At 47.6% G+C, this 16,289-nt stretch overlaps 2 protein-coding genes across 2 annotated transcripts in view; both read right to left on the bottom strand.

Moving 5' to 3' along the window:
• The window catches only part of FANCA (FA complementation group A), a 260,177-nt gene that overhangs the window by 22,708 nt on the left and 221,180 nt on the right, over positions 1-16,289 (bottom strand). The window lies entirely within an intron of this gene.
• JPH3 (junctophilin 3) overlaps positions 1-16,289 on the bottom strand; it is an 84,079-nt gene that overhangs the window by 46,338 nt on the left and 21,452 nt on the right. The window contains exon 2 of the mRNA XM_081017786.1: positions 14,043-14,820. Within this exon, the coding sequence (XP_080873912.1) occupies positions 14,043-14,820 (778 nt within the window). The remainder of the gene's footprint in view (positions 1-14,042; positions 14,821-16,289) is intronic.

The following is a 16,289-nucleotide window of genomic DNA, read 5'->3' as shown; positions in this document are numbered from 1 at the left end:
ACTATGCTCTGTGTGGAAAAAAAGTACTTCCTTTTATCTGTCCTGAATTTTCCAACATTCAGCTTCCTTGGACGTCCACAAGTCCCAGTGTTATTTTAGGGAGAGAAAAACTCTTCTCTTTCTACTTTTTCCATGCCATGAATAACTTCATAAACTTCTGCCATGCCACTTCTTCCTAGCCTTTCCTCTTAGCTAAAGAAGGCATTCATAAGCTGGCGCTGTTATTATTTATGTGTCCATTTTCACTTACTGCCAGCTGCCCTGGGAGCCTACTCTCAAGCATAAAGGCAGAACAGCAACACTGAAAGTAAGCAAATACCACCAGTAGCAGATAGGCGCAATTGGAGAGGGCTACCCGACGTTCCCATCACCACTGGGCCTTCCCGGCACTGACGGAGTCCAGCTAGAGATGTCACTTTTGCTCTGTACCATTCACAGAAGCCTTGATGGCCCCAAGGTGGAAGCAGGGCCCACACTGTGAATGAGTCAGAGTGGAGAAGCCCATGTTCCCCAGCCTGCCAACGAAACGGAAGGATGCAGCAGCTGATCCTAATCACATCCGACGGTGGTTATCATCTGACCCTCTTTTGTCAGGGACGAAGAGGAAGAAGGAGGAGGCATTCAAGGAAAGGGGAAGTGATGCCATAAAGCCACAAACCTTCCTGTGCTTAGCTCCCGCCCCCACTTACAGGCACACAATTGCTTTGTTCCTAACAAAAGAAACAGGAATGCCACCCACACCCCACCCCTTGACATGCTCTCTCTCCCTCTTATTTTCCTTAAGCCATGACAACAACTGATTCTCACTCCCGAGATTCTCTCCCCCCAAAATTTGGAAGGACCTGGGAGCACGGCTTGACACTTACAATATCACCTGCGCAGATAAAAGCTTGTTTTGACTCCCTCCATTCAAAATCTAAGTGTCCCCCCCCCCCATGCTGAAGATAAAGTCACTGGAAGTTGATAATGGAATGCTGATCAGCACTCATTCAGAATACAGTCCTATATGAAAGCAGTGTCCTTGTGGCTGTAATAATGCTATGGGGACAGGAAATCTTTGCATTCCCTTTGCGTTGAGGAAAGTGGACTTTTGCATCTTTTACAGTGGCACTGAGCACTAGATCTCTACACTCTATGGCCAAGTTTAGTGATTACTGCTTGGAACATCTGGAGGCTGCCTCATACTAAGGGTGGACAACCCTTTCCGTTTCGGATTCTCTGTTTCTCTCTTTCCTGGTTCCCCATATTTTCGCATGAGAGACTTGGCTTCCTGTTATGTCTAAGCCTGGGGTCGTGGGTTGTTACTACCAAAAGGGTGCATACTCTAAGCCAACCGTTTCCCTAGTTTCCCTACCCAAGAATTATGGCTTTCAAGGAGCAATAAGCAATGAACCCTGCGGGAATGAACTGGAAGGAATCAGGTAGTCTGCACCAGCACAATGCTCATGCACGGTGAACCATGATAGGCCAGAAGCCCGAGGCCTTGATCCAGGTACCAATGCAGAATTAATTATTATTATTACTATTACTATTTATTGCTTGCATTTGTAAATCATCCTTCCACCCAAAGGAGCTCAGGACGGCAAACAGCAAATTGTGAAAGCAATACAATTCAAAGTAAACTAAACGTATATTTAAAACAATCTTAAACAATCTAAAAACTTTTAGAACATCTAAAAGCATTTAAAAATCAACTGGATACTCTCACAGTTATTAATTCCAGGGTTGCCATAGCTAATATCTCCCAGCCATCAAATGCCTGAGTAAACAGGATTGTTTTTAACTTTCCATAATGAAGATCAGTGCACCTCACCCAGGAGAACATTCCACAGACAGGGAATCACCACTGCAAAGGCCTTGTTTTTGGTCAATGCCAATCACACAGTCCCATTGGGCTCCCTGCCCCACTTATCAAGATGGCAGCTGCATTCAGCACTAGTTTCCGCCTCTGGACCGCAGCCATGTAACTAGAATTTGTCTGACTGGGGAGCTACGAGGAGCAGGTAATTTTTTGGAGAGCCCTTCCTAAGAAGCTGTGCCAGGCCCTGACACTCTTCCTTTTGAGGCTGTGGCTAAGACACGCTGCTTCAGAAAGCTCTCAGCTGAGAAACAATAGTTTTTATATCTTGCTTATTGAGTGCTGCTGCTCTCTGTGATATTATTGACATTTGTTTTGTTTTTTTAAAAAAACAAATGTTTGCATTTGTTTTGCTTTTTAAAACTGTGGTTTTTATTCCTTCATGGTGTAAGCAGCTTTGAGCTTCTAAAGAAAAGCAGGGTATATATTGCCAAAAGAAATAAAGCAGAAATGCCTGGTCCAGCCGCACAGCACCAGAGCTCAACAGCATCCTGGGAACCACACCTTTAAACTTGGAAACCTGGGTTACTCCATGCTGATGGAAGCTGCTCTGCACATGCTCAGCAGCACTCTTGCCACTGTTTTGCCTAAGAACATTGGAAGAGTTCTGATGGTTCAGACCAAAGGCACATCTAGTCCAGCATTCTGTGACAACAGGGGTCAACTAGATGCCTGTGGGAAGCCTACCAGCAGGACCTAAGTGCAACAGGGCTCTCCTCACTTGTGATTCCCAGCAATGGGCCTCTGGAAAGAGTAAGTGTTGGAAGGATCCTGCAACTCGATCAGGCCAAATGCCTATCATAGTCCAGCATCCTAGTTTTAAGCAGATGCCCCAATGGGAAGTTCAAAAGCAAGACATGAGGGCGGCTGCAGTGCTCTCCCTAAGCTGTGGCTCAAAAGAACCCACGGAGCCCACAGCCCCTTAGCTCTTGATGTAGGTCATATCCCCGAGTGGCGGCAGCGCCAATCCCATGGCATTGCCCCCTCCCACTTCTCATTCACAAACCAAGGAGGCCCATGAATTATGAATGGGCGCCCTTTCTGCTCACAGCCACCAGCTGCGTCCATCCCATTTAGCTGCCTGCGCTAATAGGCACTCTCGCTCTGCTGTTTTAAATAGGTCAGGGCGGGACATGGCTCACTGCCACTTTTTCTTAACTTTCATGCTTGGGTGGACTCTCTGGAATCCAGTTTATCCCTGACCTGGTTCACCTTAACGTTGTCTGGTGCTCCTTCCTGATCCATGACCCCAAATGCATCCAGGCCAAAGAGGGAAATGGAAACTGTCCAGCATTGCAGGCTGAGAACTGGCCTCCCTCTCCTTCTGTCTCTCCCCATCAGCACTGGCACCTCTAAAGTTAGAAAGGCTGGGCCTCAGATTGACCTGGGACTCAGTCAGTCCCTCCTGACAATACCAGCAGTGAGGTAGATGGCTGTGATTATGCACTATGGAGAGGAATGCACTCTGAACATCATCATCATCATCATCATCATCATCATCATCATCATTTTATTTGTATGCCGTCTTTCCATAGTTAAAACAATGCTCAAGGCGGCTTACAACATGACAAGATTTACTTAATTACCAACATAACAAAAGTCATAAACAATACATAAAACACATCAAAAAGCACACAACCAAATGGAAAACAATTTCAGCATACATCATAAACTCTAAAACTAAGAATACAGCATTAATATCTATCTCAGTTTGAAATGACATAGATAAAAAATAAAAGCAATTTCAAAAACAAAAACAAAAACGGAGCCCTCTCTGCCCAGCAACAGCGGCAGCAGTCAGGCCCCGCCCCAAGCCAGGTGGAGAGAAGCAGGGCAGGGCCCTTCAGGCTCCCAGCAGGTCAGTCTTGGGCTCAGCTATCCCCCCTCCCCATTTTTACATCTTCACCTATCCAAAGGCTTTGCCCTGCCAATGAAAACTGACTCAAATTAATCATGTCACTGCATCTTCTCAGTGTTAAAACAAATACTTCTCAGTCTTCTAGGCAGTCAACATACTGGTTTATTTATACCTTGAAGGGAAGGGCCATAGACCAGTGGTAAAACAGCTGCCTTGCACACAGAAAGTCTCTGAATTTAATCACGGCACCTGCTGGCAGGGTTGTCAAAGATGCAACTGAAGAGTTCTTGCCAGTCAGTATGGATCAAGGGGAGGCAATGTGGTGATGCTGCGGACTACAACTCCCATCAGCCTCAGCCAGCATGGTGAATAGTCAGGGATAGCAGGAGTTGTAGTCCAACAACATCTAGAGGACACTGTGTTGGCTACTACTGGAGAAGACAATACAGTGGACGCTCGGGTTGCGAACGTGATCCGTGTAGGAGGCATGTTTGCAACCCACAGCATTTGCAACCCGTAGTGCTGCATCTGTGCATGCATGGGTTGTGATTCGGCGCTTCTGCGCATGCGCAAAGCATGATTTTAGTGCTTCTGCGCATGCGCATGCGCCGAAACCTGGAAGCAACCCGTTCCGGTACTTCCGGGTTTCAGCACACCCAAAAACGTGCAACCTGAAGCGTCTGTAACCCGAGGTATGACTGTACTGAACTAGACAGACTAGTGGTCAGATTCAGTATAAGGCAGGTTCTGGTGCCCTTATAAAAATGCAAGCCTCCCACCAGCAAACAGATCCTTTGCCACTGTAACTGCATATGAAACAACTGCATGTGCACACATCTCTAAAACGTTTACTTCCTGCTCAGCAGAATTCCATTATCTGCACATTTTTTATAAAATAAAAAACCCTCCACCCCTCCCCACTTTTAGTTTGGTTGTCAGAGAATACATCAAGCATGATTTTTCAAAAGCAGCCTCAAAACAGTTAGCAAAGCATTAAAAACAGATCCTGTTGAATGGACTCTCAGTACTAAACTGAGTTCTTTTTGCAAGCAACTGAAGACCAGTTCACAAGGCCAGAGCCGCGACTGCCTCGTCCTCCTGCTCCTGCTCCTCCCGCTCCATTCTCCATCTGCAAAAGGGGACAACATAGCCACTGGGCAAACACCCATTATAGGGGGATGCTGAAAGCTCTGTGGCAGGCTAAAAAGCGGCTGGGCCATGCTCTGAGCAATCAGGCGGAAAACCCCTAGGAAAACATGTTATTTACATGGCCACTGCTCATGCGCAACAGCAGTGCACGTCCCTGAAGCATCTCTCCACTCCTCCCTCCCCCACCCCACTCTCGTCTTCATCAACGCGAAAGGCATAAAGGACTAGCAAGGAGCTTTTAAGATAGTGAAGGAGCCTGGCCACACCATGGCAGTCCCCCCGCCCCCAGGAAAAGGGAACACAAGCTTCCATTCTCAGTAGAGCTGCTTTCTTTATTTCTCTCCTTCTCTTTCTGTTTTTCTCCTTCCTTTCCTCTCCCCCTCCTCCTTCACTACATCTATTCAGGAGCAGTGGCAAAAAGTCCTGGGTGAAAATGTTGGCCAGCACCTTTTTCGACAGCATGATAGGAAACCCCCTCCCCCATTTTTAAAATATTACTTTTAAAATTATACAGAAAAGAAAAGAAATAACTTACAAAGAGGAGAAAAATGGGGAACACATAAATAATACACAACATCACCACAAGCAGGAAGAGAACGTTATTGCAAAATATTCTTGTACAAACAATTAATCTGTCAAACTGAAATATACATCTGTGCACGAAGGCTTGCAAGATACACAAAAAAGAAAGGTAACACTTCTGTTTCCTGTGCTCTTTCCTCAGTTTTATCTGAACAAGATTTTTTAATTATCAGACACCTGGGAGTAAAGATCTCTTTACAACAAAACAGAGTGTTACCCCTTCTCCTTATTTAGCTTATACAGAGAAGAGAAAATAAAGAGCTCATTTTGCAAGTGTGACTGTAGGAAAATTTGGGAAGACCTTCAGTTTGGTTCAGCCCTCCCTTCTTGAACATGACAGATTCATAGAACTGTAAAGTTGGAAGGGTCACAAGGGTCACCTAGTCCAACCCCCTACAATGCAGGAAACTTTTTGCCCAACATTGGGCTTCAACCCACAACCCTGAAATTAAGAGTACTATGCTCCACCAGCTGCCACTAATCCTGGCTACTGTATTTATGCTAGGCCCCGTTTATTGTTAATGGCCTCTTCTGATAAGAACTGGGTCAACCCTGTCCAACGCCCACTGCTCCTCCCCAACCACCCTCCATGTCTCCATGCAGCTCTCTCTGGGCTCCCACAGACTAAAAAGTGGCTCTCCAGCTCCCGCTCTCTCCCACCACACCTTCCAAGGAACCTCTGGCCTCAGACCCTGCTTGCCCATGATCTGCCTACTGGCCTCAGCAGCACAACTGGCCCCTTCCACTACTTCCTGCTGCCTGCGCAAATGACCCAGTCCACACACAGCACATTAATGACTCGCTCTGCCATAAGAGCTCCCATAGGAAGGAATCTCAAGTGACCTGGTCTTTCTTTTAGCTGTTTAATTTGCCTCTTGGGAAGGTCGATGCTGGTGTTTCCAAGACCAGAGCACATTCAGGAAGCTGGTGGTGCCTGGACGGCTAACCCATTTTCACAGGGCTTGGGGTTCTTCTGGGCACAGGAGTGGGGAATGCCACTAACAGAGGCACCGACAGCGTGGGGCTCAGGGCTGTGTCAGCTGCCCTCTGAGCTGAAGGGAAAGGTTCATATTATGGGATGTGAGATGGAGGAATGGCCCACAGTGATGCATAAAGGGAGCACAGAGGCTCAGAGGGTCTTAGGGGTTTTGTTTTGAGTGGGGGGTGGCTTTTTCCCATTGGGTCTGGGGAAAGCCTTCCCCATGTCACCTTTACTCTAAGCTCCTGCTTCTGGAAGGATCAATTTTATCTCAGGCCTCATCAGGCAAATGGCCCATCCTCTGTGCTACACCTCCAGGGACACAAGGGTACATGGAAACTGAAAAGTGTGTCCACAACACAACTCCTGCCAAGGCGGGGGGAAGCAGGGGACATTAAGTATATATATCTGCATACCTTGAAGAAATTATCTCCCCCACAGATTAAAAATTTGTCAATCCTTAAATCAACCACATTATCTGCTCTGCATTCACCTATCTGGCTGTTTTGCAGCCCCATGAAATGCAAACACCAAGACAGCATCTGTGTTATTAAAGTCTATGGAAATTGTGTCATCTTCTTGGTGGAAGATGTGTTTTTTCTTCTTCTCCCAACTGGACCCACCCACAATCCCATCACCATGGAAAATCTGCAACCAAAGCCACAAGGAGAGAGATCTAGCCTCAGCCATGTTCAACAATCTGTTTTCTCTCCAGTTCTGACAACAATTTTTGCAAATATACTTAATCCATTGAACACAAAAGCTAGCATAACCCACAGGGTTCATTCACGTCTGCAGATAAGGGAGCCAGCAGCTTGCTGATAAAGGGCTTTAAGCATCCATCTTCTACATGATTGAAACATACAATTAATCTAATCCAGTAAAGCTGGAATGCTCACCCAACCCCTCCTCCTTTCCCATCCTCATTCATTCCGGTCTCATTCAGAAAAAATCTAGAGAAGAATGTGTTGCAAGCAGAAGCCAGCTTCCCTGCAAGGCACCACATGATGGAGAAGGGCACTTCCGAGGATTCAAGGAGTTGTTTCCCTCTCCTCAATCTGAGTGAGAGTTTTGTGAGATTTACGAGGCCTGCTAGGATAGCCACATTCACCTGCCAGGAACTTTTGCATAAATCCAACAAGTTGTCTGTGGAAAGAATTGCTCAATTTCTTTTTGGGGTTACAGTGTCCTGAAAATATCATTAGCTTGCTCTCCCCTGCACACCGACTGTTGACATTCCTCGCACATGTTTCTCTTAAGAATGGAAGGAAAGGAGAGGAACATTTTTCACGTGGAGAAAAACGGGCTTCAGGCTGCATTGGAAGAAGCAGAAGGACAGCTAATCCTGGAGCACCTTTGACCAGTTTGCGCTGGTAAACCAGCAACGGCAATTCCAGGATGCACTCACTACAGTCATACCATAGCTTCAAGTTAAGTATTTTCGGGTTGCGCTCCACAGCGACCCGGAAGTAATGGAGTGCGTTATTTCTGGGTTTCGCCGCTTGCACATGCGCAGATGCTCAAACTGATGTCATGCGCATGCGCGGAAAGGGCGAAACACTACCCGCGCACACACAGATGCGCAGTCGCGGGTTACATTTACTTCAAGGTGCAAACGGGGCTCCGGAACGGATCCCATTCGTATCCAGAGGTACCACTGTACTTTGATGCATGCATTGGTAATCTCAAGGCTGGACTACTGCAATGCACCTGGAGAGCTGCTGGTGGTCAGTGTAGCCAATACAGAGCTAGATGAATCAATGGGATAAGGCAGCTTCCTGCATTCCTATGATCTAGTTGCAAGGGAGTGAAAGTGCAGGGACAAAAATGGTCCCTGTTACTTCAAAAGTAGACTGCATTTCCTCTTTTACTGTGCCATTGGGGATTCATAGAATCATCAAACTGTAGAGTTGAAAGGGGTCCCAAGGGTCATCTAGTCCAACCCCCTGCAATGCAGGAATCTCAACTAAAGCATCCATGACAGACGGCCATCCAACCTCTGCTTTAAAACCTCCAAGGAAGGAGCGTGCATCACCTTCTGAGGGCATCTGTTCAATATTAGTCAAGATTAGTTACCCCTTCCAGTTTGGCGTCATCTGCAAATTTAATGAGCATCCCCTCAATTCCTTTGTCCAGGTTGTTTATAACGACGTTGAACAATAACGTGCCCAGGACAGAACCCTGCGGCACCTCACTTGTCACTTTTTTGCAGGATGCTGAGGAACCAATAACAAGCACTCTTTCACATTGCTACAAATCCACCTAGCAGCTACCTCATCCAGCCCACATTTTACCAGCTTCTCCACAGGAATATTATGGGGAACTTTGTCAAAAGCATTACTGAAATCAAGATGCACTACATCCACAGCATTCTCCTGATCCACCAAACTTATAACTCTATCGGAAAAAATGAAGAAATGAGATTTATCAGGCATGGCTTGTTTTTGAGATACTCATGTTCAGTCTTAATAATCACAGCATCCTTTTCTAAGTGCTCACAAATGTACTGTTGAATTATCTGTTCTAGGACATTTCCTGGTATCAATGTGAAGCTGATCGGTCAGCAGTTCCCTGGGTCTCCCCCCCCCCCGCGCTTTGATAAGGAGGACAGACAATATTTGCCCACCTCCATTCTGCAGGGACCTCACCTCTTCTCCAAGAATTCTCAACGATTATAGACAGTGGCTCTGAGATTACACCTGCAAGCTCCTTTGGTACCCTTGGTTAGCACTGCAGTTTATAAGGAGGATGTAAGGCTATATTATAGGTCATGTGGAGCCACTCTGATAGAACTGATTCTAGCTGGCTATGGAGGAGCAGGGCCTCAGCCCTGCTAAAAGGGCTCTAGTTTAAGGTTACTATATGTCCCTGTTTCCCGGGGACAGTCCCCAGATTTACAAATCTGTCCCCTGACAAAATCCATCCCCGTAATGTCCCCGGGGTTTCATTTAATGTCTCCGGATTTATATTTTAAGTGTTGTAGATTTATTAGTAGGGAATGACTGTTGCGTGATTGGTTCAACGGCACATGACACATAATATGGGGACTTCCAGTGAGGCAACATGGCGGGCGCCACAGCAGTGAGCAACTCCTGAAGCTACCAGGCTGGCTCTGGGCTGCTGAGACTGCAGCTGCCACTACCGAAGGGGAACCGGGGACGCCCGGTGCATCAACTGGGGGAGCCACTGACACACACACAACCCAAATTGAGCTGGGAGCAAGAGCGCTGGCCACCCAGCCAACTGCCCAGCGGCGTTCCGGGGCCAGGAAAAACCTGGAGCCAACGCAAAAGGAAAGGGGAGAGGAGATGGAGAAGGAGGAGAGAGAAAGAAAGAAAGAAGAAGGAGAAAAAAGAAAGAAGCCCCGACTTTGTTGCGCCGCTGCCACCACCGCTGAGAAGGAGAGGTAGGAGAGCACCGGGAGGGCAAGGACACATGGCAGGGGCCCAGAGGAAGGCCATGCGACAGAGGAGACCACAGAAGAGAAGATATTACTACTTCTTCTTTTTTAATAACTTTTTCTCTCTCTTTTTTTTAAAAAAGTGTCCCCGGATTCATTGAAAAACATCTGGTAACCTTACTCTAGCTAGCCTCAAAGCAACCTGTGACCCAGCAAAAGGAACCACAGTCAAAAGAGGATATTGTAGGAGCCTTGGACCCCAGCCAGTCAGAGGTTGTTCTCAGAATAACAGCCCCTGTATAACAACACCGAGACAGAGGATGGATGACACAACTGCTTTGCTAGAGTTTAAACCATGAGATTATCACCCCTGAATCTCAATCATACAAAGAGGCATTGAGGCAGCCAGATGAGTCACACACTCACACATGAAGAAACAAGATGAGAGAGATTACGGAAAGTGGGTCACGCTAAGGACTCTCCTCCACTCACCCACCATCATCCGAAACCCAATCTGAGTGAAGGAAATATTCCTGTCGTTAAAATGCATTGAGAAGAGAGCACATTGGAAAAATTGTTCCAGCTGTTACAGCATGCTGGTCTTCAAGTAGTGAGTTATGGCCAAAAGTGGGCCACAGACTCCTCAAAGGTGGGCCATAACAGGACACCACAACAACTGATATTTTTAAGGAGATGTGGAAAGGCTGAGAGCAAAACAAGGTAAGCCTACTTGTCTATACAGACTCAACAACCTTGGTTTCCTCAAAAGACGCCAGGAAAGTACTTTGGTGTGGTTGCTATGAATTTGCTGTCAGAAATCTCTACCCCTCTTTCCCCACCATACGTAAACCAACCACCATGGTTCTGTCTGGAGAAGGAACAGCTGTTAAAGTGCCTGGCTGCGGTGTAGATAATATGGGCTGAAAAGGTAATAGGGAGAAGGATGGCCAAACTTGGCCCTCCAGCTGTTTTGGGACTACAATTCCCATCATCCTTGACCACTGGTCCTGTTAGCTAGGGATGATGGGAGTTGTAGTCCCAAAGAAGCTGGAGGGCCAAGTTTGGCCATCACTGGATTAAGAACATAAGGAGAGCCTGCTGGATCAAGCCTTGGCCTTCTAAACTGTGTGTGCGGAAAGGGCTATTGTTTTGTTTGTTATCAGGTCATCATGTCCTTTTGTGTTTTTATATGATAAACCACCCTGTGATTCTCGGATGAAGGGCAGTATATAAATTTAGTAAATAAAAGAACTAAGCCAATGGCCCATCTAGTCTGGCATCCTGTTCTCACAGTTGCCAACCAGATACCTGTGGGAAACATGTAAGCAGGATTCAAGCACAAGAGCACCCTCCCCTCCTGTGCCTTCCAGCAACTGGTATTCAGGAGCATTCTTGCCTGCAACTGCAGAGGCACAGCATCGCTATCATGGCTAGCAGCCATTGATTAATGTGAAAAGAGGGACATGCATGTTTAAAAAAACCTAAACTGGGTTCCACATTATATGATAGGGTTAAAGGTGGACCTCATGTTTGAAAAAGACAGAGACTTATGGCCCCAGCATACGATGATGGGCAGCAAGGTGTGAAATCCTTAGAAGAAAGAAAGAAAGAAAGAAAGAAAGAAAGAAAGAAAGAAAGAAAGAAAGAAAGAGAATTATCAGTGTTCCACAGCACAGACTTTTGTGTGCGTGTGCGTGTTGAAAATGTAATTAAAACTGGAAGATCTGTGTAATTAAACAATAGGGGTAAAACTGGGTCTGTCCCGCAGGTGCTAAGCATTGCTCAGCAATTATTATTTTTTCTCAGAAAGCCTCCTTCATCTGGGCAGAAACTGTCTGTGCTGTCCCTAAGTGCGCTGGCTTGATTTTACTTTCTTTTTTCTGGGTACGCACAGTCCCCTGCTCTCTGGCAGAGAGAAGCTGTGGGCTGAAGAGAGGCCAAAAACTGGGGCCATCCTCAAGGGCCTGTCTGAGAAAGAAATGGAGAGGGTTGGCTATGATTCTCCCTCCACCCAAAAAGAGAGAGACATTCTCAGCCTTCTTGTAAGATATGTGATGCTGCTCTCCATTCTAGGCAAGCGCTAGTCTGCTCCTTGGGATGGAAAAACATGTTAGATCCCCAGATTCCAAGATCACATTGGCAGGGGCAGGAAGCAAAAATGGCAAATTGCTTAGGCACAGGTGTCTCATTTTAGGCACCTGGGCAAAAGGGCACCTGGGATTTTTCCAGCTTTGGACATTCTACCTTCTCTCAAATCTCTGACACAAGGAAATTTGAATTCCAGGCATCCTGAAACACAAAACGTCATTGTTCTAGGAAGGAAGCCCCATACCTGTGCAAATATACTAGCCATGACTTTTTTTTAAGAGGGGAAGGTGATGACTGGTATTTGCTCTGGATTGTACTTACTTCAATTAGTATGTATCATGAGAACCTTGCACGGCACAGGAAATGTAACACCAACTTCGGTAGGTTCTTCATAATGAACCTACTGAAGGAAGCCATACTGTGAGATGGGGACCTATCCAAAGCCTCCCCCTGAACCTTATGGCCAAGTTAGGATTTGAACCAACACACAGTACACTAAAAGAACACAAGAAGAGCCCTGCAGCTGGATCAGGCCAAAGGAGGTCCATCTAGGCCAGCATCCTGTTCTCACAGTGACCAACCAGATGCCCCAATAGGAAGCCCCCAAGTAGGACCTGAGTGAAACAGCAGCACTCTCCCCACTTGGGATTCCCAGAAACTGGTATTATTCTGAGGCATAGTACCCCCAGCAGTGGTGGTGGTGGAACACAGACATTGTGGCCAAGTGCCATAGTTAGGCTTACCTTCATTACTTGTACCTACTGTTATTGATGCTTTCTTCTGTACTTTACAGTAAACAGAGAACTTTGTGTGGGACAGAAGAATGTATTGTGTCGCATGGTCTGTCGTGGTATGAACAGGGAAACTGGAAACGACCCTGGTGTCTTTAAGAAGTACACAGCAGGCCTAAAATGCTGGCCTATAGCCCAAGACCATCAACAGAGGACTATCACCTATCAAGCGGCCTCCTTCTGAAATGAGGTAGAGTCCTACAACATCTGGAGGGTCAGCTTCTTCCCCCTCCTGTCTTAAGGACAAATGAAAGTGCATGGGAACTATACACATTCTGGACCCCACACGTCTCTCTTAAACATCTTGCCTTGGATTTCAGGCAGACAGAGGCAGATCCACAAGTTGAGGTTCTACTCCCCTCTTCCTCCCCAGCCCCATTTTCCTTGCTCCCATCAACCTCATCTTGATCTGTTGAGAAAGACACTTCCGACCTCGGGAGGAGGTGGTGTTGCGGGCAGCACGCCCCCAACAAGCACGCGGAGGCTGCAGTGGCGTAGCGTGGGTTGTCAGCACCCGGGGCAAGGCAAGTAATTTGCGCCCCCTAACCCGTGGATTTGCGCCCCCTAACCCGTGGATTTGCACCCCCTAACCCTAACCCCCAGATGTTGCGCCCAGTGTGGCCAGCCCCCCCCTGCACCCCCCACGCTACGCCACTGGGAGGCTGGCTTCCAGCCCCAGCGCGATCTGGGGAATCCTCGGGCCGCGTCATCCCCTGGCCAGCCAATCAGCTGGCTCAGGGTGTGTGGCTTGCCTCATTTAAGGAAAGCGCAGCCCGGGATCTCCCTCTTTGGTCCGCTCAGCTGCTGTGGTTCCTTGCTCCCATCAACCTCATCTTGATCTGTTGAGAACATTTATCAGATTCACACACTGCCCGTTTCCTGTTTTGTTCTCCCTCCATTTGGAATCTTTGCTTCCCTTCTCCTGACTCATGGCCAAAAAACAACCCTTGTCTGCTCTGAGCCTCAAACAGAAAGACCAACCAAGCCCTCGACATGTCATTCAGATTACAGTGCGGAAGCAGCATCAAAATAGCAATATAAGTTTTGATTAGGAGCTCAGTGCAAAAAGGAAGAATGAGCCAGGCCTGCTCCGTTCAGGGCCCAAGTTCACAGCAGTTCTGCCCTCTATCTTACAGACCAGACTTGTTGTTCTGGCCTTGTTATTCCATCTCGTGGTACCATCCATAACAAAGAGATGCCAATGAATTATGTCCCACCACAGCCCAGTGGTGGAAGTCCCCCACACAATCATCCCACCTTCCCTTCAGAAACTGGAACCACAGATATACGCAGGACACCCTCCTGCCGCTCCTCTGACAACCCTGCAGCAGCCTTACCTGGAAGCCGCAATCTCCGCTTTTTGTTTGGCGATGGTGGCTGCCCGTTCGGCTGCCTCGACGGCTCGGTCCACCTTCTCGCGGATCTTGCTGGCCCTCAACGGAATGAGGTTCTTCCGCTTGCCGCTCACCAGGATGTTCTGCTTGTACTTCCCCTCCTCCTTGGTGCCATCCGGGAAGGTCATGCAGCCGTAGCCGTGGCGCTTGTTGTTGGCCCACTCGCCTTCGTACTTGAGCCCGTCGGAGCGTTGGCTGACCCCGAAGCCCGACCGCTTATCGTTCTTCCACTCGCCCACGTAGATCTCAGTGGTGGTGGCATCAATGTCGTCTTCGATGACGGAGAGCTCAGCCTCCCCTTCACCCAGGCTGATGGTGGAGTTGATGTCACTGGCCGTGGAGCTGACCGTGCTCATGCCCGCCTCGCTGCGGAAAGAGCTCTGCTTGCTCCTCTGGCTGGCCAAGGAACTCTTGGATTCGGACTTGCGCAGCTTGAGCCCGCTCAGGAGGGAGCGTCGGAAGATGCCCTTTTTCTTGCTCTTGAGGATCTCAGCATCGCTGTGAGCCATCAGGACGAAGCCGCCCCGGGAGACGGCAGGGCTTCCGGCCAGGGCAGGCGAAGAATCTGGGTGCAGCGCTGTGCCATTGGTGTGTTCGCTGCGCAGAGAATTGATGGAGGTCCTTAGTGGGGATCGGATAACCGCAGCCATGCCGTACGGTACGCTCTGCCGGACGCCGTATCCCTGACGCATCCCTCCAAGCCACTGGCCTTGGTATGTCCCTGTGAGTAAAGAGGCGGGAAAGGAAAAGGGGGTAGGTTAGCAGGCTGGTGGTAGCAGCACCCTCTGAGCAACACAGTCCCTTCCAAGTGGAAGCTCCTTGCACTCACAGGACTGCAAGTCATAGAATCATAGCATTGTAGAGTTGGAAGGGACCCTGAGGATCATCTAGTCCAGTGGTTCCCAACCTTCTTTTGGCCATGCCCCACCTAAGCATCTCTAAAATCCTGATGCCCCTCCCCCGTGACATATAATTCTTATTATTCAAAAAGTGAACTCCTATTCACGTGGAGGAAGCCTAAAAGGCCATTTACTGTTAATAACTCATTCTTGAATTGCCCTCCTTAAAAATCATATTGCCCCCCTGTGTGGCTTGTGGCTTACGTTGGGAACCACGGATCTAGTCCAATTCTCTACAGTGCAGGAATATGCAGTTGTCCCATACAGGGATTGAACCTGCAACTTTGGTATTATCAGCTCCACACTCTAACCAACTGAGCTATCCAGGCCCTGTGAAAACTTTGGGAAATTCTATGAACATCTGAACTTGTCACATTTTGAAAAGTGACAGGATGGAATTGCAATTGCAATGAAGCATTTCCCACTGGCAAAAAGAAACTTGGATTTCTTTTTTTTTGGGGGGGGGGGATTATTTCCAATGGGCAAAGGCCAAATTATTTGTCAGCACAATGCTGCATGAAGGCCTTTGCAGGAGCAGAGGGTGAGGAGACTGTCCTGCACAATCTCTCTGGCTGAAAGGCAGAAGCACTGCAGAGCAGTTCTGCATCAGTCCAGAAGAGGTCAGTGGAATGTATTACATAGCATCTGCTAACATTAAAAGGAACCTTTTTTTAAAAAAGTTATTTATTACATTGTTCTTCAATCTTGGCTCCCCAGATGTTATTGGACTACAACTCCCATCATCCCTGACCATTAGGAAGGCTGGCTGGGGTTGATGGGAGTTGTAATCCAACAACGTCTGGAGACCCAAGACTGAAGAACACTGATTTAATACATTTATACACCACCCTCCCTACAGGGACCACAGAGTGGTTTTCATAGGTTTCTTGGGTGGTCTTTCATCCAATATAAGAAGAGCCTGTTGGATGAAGCCCATCTAATCCAGCATCATAGTGGCCAAGCAGATGCCTGTGGGAAGCCTGCAAGATGGACACGAACACAGCAGAACTCTGCCTACTTGTAATTCCCAGCAACTGCTCTTCAGAGGCATAATCAGGGTCAGACCCCTTCAAGTTATATATGTTCAACCTGCTCTGGTGATGGAATAAGAGGTTCCTAATACTATGTCCAGCCAATAATTAGTTCCCTTTCTGTTCCGGCTGTTGAAAAATCATGCGGAAGCTGACAGACTCCTGTCGTAGGAAAACCATTAGTCCAAAGCATGCCCAGAAGGACTGGGGCAAATGAGTTTGCTATGGACCTACTATGATCCCTTGTCTTAAATGACTCT

The sequence above is a fragment of the Podarcis pityusensis genome (assembly GCF_964106645.2).
Source record: "Podarcis pityusensis genome assembly, chromosome: 8".
NCBI lineage: Eukaryota > Metazoa > Chordata > Lepidosauria > Squamata > Lacertidae > Podarcis > Podarcis pityusensis.
The sequence above is the reverse complement of the archived record's forward strand: the minus strand, read 5'-3'. Positions and strand labels throughout refer to the sequence as shown.